At 36.9% G+C, this 8024-nt stretch overlaps 1 protein-coding gene and 1 gene segment (V, D, J or C); one reads left to right on the top strand and one right to left on the bottom strand.

Annotated features, from left to right (window-relative positions):
- Nucleotides 1-8024, top strand: part of LOC111753989 (Ig lambda-1 chain V region S43-like) — a 600738-nt gene that overhangs the window by 34459 nt on the left and 558255 nt on the right.
- The window catches only part of Znf280b (zinc finger protein 280B), a 32117-nt gene that overhangs the window by 11129 nt on the left and 12964 nt on the right, over nucleotides 1-8024 (bottom strand). For 2 of the 5 annotated variants that reach the window (XM_063225881.1, XM_063225882.1), the window contains exons 3-4: nucleotides 6108-7741; nucleotides 4913-5250 (exon numbers count right to left, since the gene is read on the bottom strand). In XM_063225881.1, coding sequence (XP_063081951.1) covers nucleotides 5134-5250; nucleotides 6108-7673 — 1683 coding nt within the window. In that variant the 5' untranslated portion in view covers nucleotides 7674-7741 and the 3' untranslated portion in view covers nucleotides 4913-5133. Of the gene's footprint in view, nucleotides 1-1616; nucleotides 1684-2445; nucleotides 4871-4912; nucleotides 7742-8024 lie in introns of those variants that run through there. The other 3 variants (XR_010039705.1, XM_063225883.1, XM_063225884.1) reach the window with 3 other exon arrangements.

The raw sequence follows: 8024 nt of genomic DNA, 5'->3' as shown, positions 1-8024 counted from the left end.
AGCAAGCTAATGCTGCCAGAAACTAATGTGAATGAGAATAGAAATGGATCTTGTCACTCCAGCAAAGCCTTCAGATGTATGCTGGTCCTGATGACATTTTCGCCTTCAAATAATCAAGTATCTTGAGCCAGAGTCACTCAGCACTGTACAATCCCTTGATGTGTAACTGAGGGTAACTACAAGATATTAAATGTTTTAAATCACTAAACTTGGGGATCACTTGTTCCATGTTAACAGCACCTCCACAGTGATGCTGGGACCTTGGCTAGGGTGTGGTCAAAGGAGTGGTTCATCAGGTTCACACTTCCCATGCATAAATTGAAGTTTTCTTGGCATTTTCAGCTTAAAACAACAAAAGGTATTCATAATTTTTGCACAGAACAATGGCTTTGAGCAACAGCACATTGTGTCCCGTAGCAAGCAGCTGTTTTTGAAGGCAGAAAAACATATGGTGATCAGTGAATGCTTTTGAATTCCTGAGTCTCCAGCCTATTAAACAGGGACCCAAAAGCCCTTGACAGGGCACAGAATATTAAGTAAAATCAGACAGACAAGAGCCAAAATAAACATCTACTCCTTTAAAAAGACACAGTGAGAGACAAGGTTAGTATTGCACATACTTGGGTCCCACGTTTGCAGATTCAACCTAACATGGATCAAAGACACTGCAAAATTTTTTTTACCTTTTCTTTGTATTAAATAAAGATACTTTAATGAATTTATAAAGCAACTACTTAGAAAACTGGTTGTGACAATTACATAGCAACTTTGGAACATAAAACTATACATATTATTGCAACTAAATTTTTTTTTGTTTTGTTGTTTTTGAGACAGTCTCACCATGAGGTGTGAAATGACTTGACCTCACTTATGTAGCTCAGGCTGGCATCAGACTTATGGGAATCTTCCTGCCTCAGCCTCCTCTGAGTGCTGAGATTACAGGTGTGTACCGCTATGCCCACATGCAGCTAAATCTTGAAACATTAAAATGCTAAATGTAGTTTCTTAATTTCTTGACCCAGTAAGTTGTGCTGTATTATTTACATAGCAATTAATAATTTGCATGACTACAAACCTATCAGTAAATTATATATCACATGCATTTTCGCCAAAAAATAATGTTACTTTTAACTTTCTATATTGAAAAATACACATAACACAGAAAATATAAATAGGAAGCATTCATTGAAAAAGTCTTCCCTTTTTCCAATCTCTTTTCTCAAAAATACTTTCCATAAAAAATTCAACTACCACAATCATGGTGGGTGGTTTCAACACCCTGCTTTTGCAAAAGATGGATCAATTAAACAAAAAAAAAATAGATTTAAAAAAAATACAGAGCTAGACCATATCCTTAAAAATAGACTTAGTTGGTGTCTACAGAGTGTTCTATCCTATAAGACAAGTCTATATTCTTCTCTTCAGCATATGGAATCCCAAACAACCACATACCAATTCACAAAGCCTTTTTTTTTTTTTTTTTTTTTTGAGACAGGGTCTCACTATGCAGTTCAGGCTGACCTTTAACTCATGACAAGCCTGCCTCAGACTCCTGAGAGCCTATTTCTTGTAGATATTACCATGTGTAACACAAATGCAAAGAATATACAACTTACATCTGATGGTGGCAGTAACACACATCTGTAATTCCAGCACTGGCAGGGGAGAGGGGGGCGGAGTGTGCTAAAAAAAAAAAAAGCTATGTTGGTTTCTCATTCTGTGTCAAAATCAAGAATTTATACTGCCATAGACTCGTCATTACTTTTGATAACTTGATACTGTTCACACTGAGTATAACAACTCTAATAGTTTGGTTCGAAGCTTTTTAACTAGGGCTTATAATACCTATACCTTTTATTCTACATTGAGGGAATAACTGAAATTAAAATTTTAAAAAATTTAAAATTTACCTGTACCACAGAAATTTAAAGCATCTTTTTAATAATCCATGTACTAACTTGAAAAGGATATTTATATAAAGAGATATGCCAGTGTATACACATATACACACTTAAACACATACCATTCAAAGCTCCAAGGAAAACTTAGTTCTTGGTAAAACTGTAAATTAAACCACTCAGCAGGCGGGAATGTAATTCAATGGTAGAATCCTTTCCTAGCCCATGTATGAGCCCCTGTTCTGATCTCTAGCATGGCAAAATATAATAAATCACTTAGACTACAAAATTTTTAAATCTTTTTAATTAATTTACCTCCCCCCCCCGAAAAAGCAATGAAAAATAAAAATTTAAATTAAAATATGTATCACAAGATTTGGAATTAAGGAAAAACTTTAAAGAGAATTATGTAAAGTCTTAAATTCTTTATTAAAACAAAAAAACCTTTGAGACATTGTAAACTATCCATTAAAATAATCTTCTTTAAAGATTCTAAAAGTGGAAATAAAAGAACTTCTCTAAGAAATACACTAACTTTAATCAATCTCTCATTAAAAACAAAAATCCCATAATCCATCATATGTATCATTGTGCCCTGGTCAATGAAATAAAACTATATAATACAACCAGCAGGAGGTAATAAATAGAACTAGAAGCCTAGCGTGTTAGTGGCAGAAAGACAATACAGCAAAACCATTTTTTCATAAATCATTTTATTAATATAATTTCTATTTTATTTAGTTGTTGGCAACATTAATAAAATAATACATTTTATCTGAAAGAACAAGCAAGCAAAATAGACAAGGAAATTCACAAAATATAACAAAATAGTAATCTGGACAGATATTCAATATATTTGTAAACAAAACAAAGTGACATTGCCTTAAAAAAATAGAGAGCTATCAATAGAAAAACAGAAAGCTCCTGAAAGACTCACTTCACTATATTAATTTTCTTTTGGCAGCAGGCACAAAAATCGACTCAAGCTAGCTCAATTCTAAGAAAGCAGCAAAGCCCTTGAGGATGATTCCTTCCTAGTTTTTTGTGAAAATCTAGGAAATTTAAGCAGATTGGAGAGGAAAGAAAGGAGAGAAGGAGGTCATGTGCCTTTAGGGAAAAGAAATAAGGCGTTGTATTGTTTTGCTTTGCTTGTTTTGTGTAAGCAGGGGGTGTTCCTAGTTATTCTAAAAACCTTTGTAAAGCTCAATGAACCCAGAGAAGTGCCAAGCAATTAAGTGAGGTAGCAAGCCATGCAGGCCAAGGGGAAGAGCACTCTGAAGAAAAGAACAGCATGTGCATCTCTGGAGCCGGAAAAATGTGACTGACTTGAGGAGTAACACTGTCAGCGTGTCACAGCCATGCACTGATGAAGAAAATGGTGCAGAAGCATGGCAGAAAATGGGAAAGGAGGCAATAGGGGCCACACCACCGGAGCTTGCAGTTGACAATAACTGACATACACTCCTCAGGGGCATGCTTTAGTGAAACAGTGGTAGTGCCAATACTACTAAGCAAATAAGCAGTCACTAGAACATGGAACTAAGGCATTTTCTTCTTACCTTAATGACACAGTACACCAAAATGTGCAGATTTATTTATATAGGGGACTTTTCACCAGAAAACCTACAAACACACACACACACACACACACACACACACACACACACACATCCCAAACTAAAACCATTTTATAAACCTAGAAAAAGCATTCTGTGTGAAATTTTAGCAACATGCTTTGGCCCAAGAAATCAAATTGAAAAGGCCTAGCAAAATGTTCAAGGTGCAAGTCAATTAACCCATCAATTACGAAGCAATCGTAATATTATGCATCAATTACATACACACAATGCATCAATTACACACGATGTATGCATCAATTACATACACACAATGGAATGTACTTACAATTTAAGTTATCTGTAGTACCACTTTTTTTAAAATGTCTTTCGAGACAGGGTCTTACTATGTAATTCAGGTTGGCTTTGAACTTACTATGTAGCCCATGCAGGCCTCAAACTTATGGCAATCCTCCTGCCTCAGCCTCCCAGGTACTGGGATTACAGGTGCACACCACCACACCCGGCTATAATTCTCTTAATTTATAAATCAGCTTTTTGTTAAAGCTTAGAAAATTTAACCAGATGAATAGAAGAGAAGAGGAAGAATAAGGTACATATAAGAAGAACTGAAAAAAGTGTTTCTGCAGATCTATGTCTACAACCAGGAGACTCCCTGACTGGTGGGCACCTAGGGTGAGGATGGAGAGACAAAGAATGGCACTAGCACAGACCTGGGGAGAGAATCCTGGGAACTCACAGAAGCCAAAGCTCATCAGTGTTTAGGAACCAATGTTCAGAGAGTACTCCACAATTCTGTGGAAAAGCCCTGGGGAAGGCAAGAAAAAAGGGTTCTTCTATGATATAGTGACATGATAAATAATAGCATATATTACATGAAGGATATTAACTCTGAAACTTAATACTTATTAAGTCTTAAAGTTAACAACAGCACATTTTTTGTACACTGGAGTGTTTCAAGTAAGACTCAAACAGTATCAGTGTCATCAGCAGGAAAATTTCACATACACAAAAGTAAAACTATTAAACTATTAACTGTAATACACTCATGCCCAGGGCAAGATTCAAAACCCCAAAAACCATATATTCAACTAAGAGTAAAACACACATGTACTAAAAATAGAAAAGCCTTGCAATGGATTTAATTTTAACCAGTCTCCCTGGGCTACTTTATCCGCTGTACTTGTTCACGGACAAGCCCACTACAGTTTAACAGCAGGAGACCTAAATGTATCCCAGTCCATTAACCAAAAGACACCATTTGTGTGGCCCTTTTCAGTTAAAACTGTGGGGCCAGTACCCTTAAAACTCCGGATGCCAGGGCTTCCTTCTCTTGGGAAATGTTCACATGCTTCACTGGTATGGAGAAGAAGTGTACAGCCTCTTCATACTCCGCTAGTGGTTAGATAGAAGGGAGAGGGCAGAGAATGAATTCAATTTCCCTTCAGACCACTCAACAGAGTAACTGTCACTTTCTTACTTGAAGCTAAGGCAATATAGCAGCTATCCGAGTATCTCACCAAACACACGTATTTGTTAGAATCACTCTGCTTCCCTGGATGCTCTTGTGTTAGGTAAAGACACTCTGAGGCAGTTTTCTACCTTAGCCCCACGACTGTAGTAAATGTGTACTTACTATCAATGGGGACAAGAAACCATTATTCTTCCTTAGTTAACCTCTGCCCTCCTTGTCTCCATTCATGCCACAGCTTCTTGACATCCACATAGAAGATTTCAGAACCAAGCTGTTTTATGACAGCATCACACAGATACATCTAGGAGTTCAGGGACCAGGACATAACAAAGCCATTTTAATCTGAGTATTTTATAAAAAAAAAAATCTGTAATACACATGGAAAATAAAATTAAATACTTCAAAAAGTACAAAATTTGGAACATGTAAGTTTTTAAGATTAAGAGTAATATGAATATTAAATAAATAAGTTTCCACTTTTGTTTTCTCCTAAACATTCACATAAAAATACCTTTCAAGTGTTCAACCAGACAATATGAAAGCCAAGTAATATAATTTAAATAAAAATACCTCAAAATTAAAAAAAAATAATAATACTGCAGGAGCCAAGAATGCGGCTCAGTAGTAGAACACTTTCCAAATGTGTGAAACCCTGGATTTCTCCACATCATTCATACACACACACACACACACACACACACACACACACACCCAAAAACTGCATTGTTCTCCTTGGCAGGCTGTGGCAGGATCGCTGCAAGTTCAAGGCCAGCCTGGGCTACACTGAGTATACAGTGAGAGCCTGTCTCAAAAAACAAAAGGATTATTACCATGAACTTCAAAATAAATCTTTTTTTTTTTTTTGTCTTTTTCGTTTTTATCAGTACCAGGGATCGAACTCACGACTGCCTGTTTGCAAGGCAGGCGCTTATGCCGCTAAGCTGAACCTTCAGCCCCCCAAAATAAATCTCAATTGATTCATTTCTATTTTTGGTGCTACTGAATAATGTATGATTTGTATTTTCTTGTCTTTACAGGGGTTTTTGCTTTGGATTGAAAAGTTTAGTTTTGGTTTTAAAAGAACTACAATTAATGGATTTTTTTGGAAATTTTGCTTTTAGACCTGAGGGGAGATGATTCAGATTCCATTGCGCTCACAGTAATAGATGCTTCCTTCACTGAGCCTGGCTGAGTAGGTCCCAGTGACACTTGAATAACAACTTTGGTTTCAGGAGGTAATCCTTCTAGTTGCTCTGGCTTCTTAAAGGTCTGATGACACCGCGTCTTATGCTCCATTTTCTCCTTAAAAGTTAAAAACTGAAGCCGACATTTAGAACAATGGTTAACACTCTTTCCCCAGTGTCGCCTACTATGACACACATATGGTGCTGCAGCTTTGAAAATTTTAAGACAAAATGGACACAGTAAATTCTTAGTGTGTTCATGACATATTCTAAAATGTGTTTCCACATCAGCAAAGGCAGATGATCTGTAATTGCAAACCTGGCACACATAGGGCATTTCCCCAGGTTTATGATTGTCTTTCATGTGTTGTAAAAGAGCCTGATCTGATTCAAATGACAGCTCACAGATTTTACAGACAGCACAGGGTTCCTCAGCAGTGTGTACACTTGCAATGTGACGCTGCAGCTGGAAGGGAGTGGGAAACTGACGATAACAGTGCTGGCAGGTGGTATGGCTTTCCCAGCTGTCACCCCTCTGCTTCTCAAGTTCGAAATGGTGTTTCATGTGATTCATAAACTTAACATTTTTTAGAACTTTCAAGCAGCTGAGGCATTTGAAGGTTGAGTGAGTCTTCGGTTCTGGCTGCCCATTTCCTTTATGCTGTCCATAGTAAAAGTCACTAAGTAACAGGATCAGACTTCCTGTCTTGGGATCACAGTTCTTATTTTGACCTGCTAGAGTTGAAATTTTTGCCAATCCATTGTCCACATCAGGATTTATATTTGCAGGCCTGAAATGGACACTGTCCTTTGGAAAAACTGCTGGGAAAGGCGCTATATTCTGAACATGGCTTAATGAGGTATGAACATCATTTGAAGATGTACTTTGCTGAAGAGTCACTGTAGGAGAATTATCTGAAGCAGATAAGGCTGAAGAAATTCCTCCTATGATTCCATCACTGAGTTTAGGACTTTTAGGATTTATGTTATTTACTTCGGAAGTAGAGCATCGCTTTGAGACACACGGACTTTCATTCATATCTCCTGATGAAAGTACTGTTTCTACTGGATGATGTGATGAATTTGTTAATGTAACCAAAGGAGAATCTAAGTTTGAAGAGCTACTAGGCACAACTTGTGAAGAATTATTTCTATCATCAAGTTCAGACAAAGGTTCAATAATAATAGGACTATCAGTTGACCTTGATTCAGATGGAGACTCTGACAAGATAGTCACTGTTTCAGATGGAGAGGGGACATGACTTTCAGGTTGCATACTTTGGGCAGTACTTCTTCTCAAACGACCATACTTTTTTCTCCTTGAACACGAACCTGGGGTGACTCTGTTTAAAATATTTGAAACAACTGGTTTTGAATTTGATGTCATTCCAACAAAAATCAGCTCAGCATCTTCATTTACATGTTCTACCCCAACAAAGATCAGTTCAGCATCTTCATCATCCTTTTGTTTGGTTCCTTTTGCACTTTTCTGTAGTTCTGGTTCTGGGTCTTCTTCATATAACAAACATGGTTGTTCCATTTTCTAATTTTTCTGTTCTTGAAAGATGTGGCCGCAAGTCCCAGTGTTTCTTTTATTTCATCTGCCACCTAAGTACAAACACACTACACATTAGTAAATGTATAAAAATACATTATCTTATTTAATTCTCTAAAACTCTGAGGTAGTTATAAACATACTTCTTTTACTGCCAGGTATGTAGCTCAAGTGGCATAGCACCTACCTGACAAGTGCAAGGTCATGAGTTCAATCCCCGGTACCAAAAACAAACAAACAAACAAAAAACCACTTAGTTTACAGACAAAGGCACTTTGAATCAAGGAGAATAAATAGCAACTTAAAATTTATGATAAAAAAAACAAGGTCTCTATG

The sequence above is a fragment of the Cavia porcellus genome, unplaced genomic scaffold (genome assembly GCF_034190915.1).
Source record: "Cavia porcellus strain 051 isolate PalLab524CR breed Dunkin Hartley unplaced genomic scaffold, mCavPor4.1 scaffold_16, whole genome shotgun sequence".
Lineage (NCBI taxonomy): Eukaryota > Metazoa > Chordata > Mammalia > Rodentia > Caviidae > Cavia > Cavia porcellus.
The sequence above is the reverse complement of the archived record's forward strand: the minus strand, read 5'-3'. Positions and strand labels throughout refer to the sequence as shown.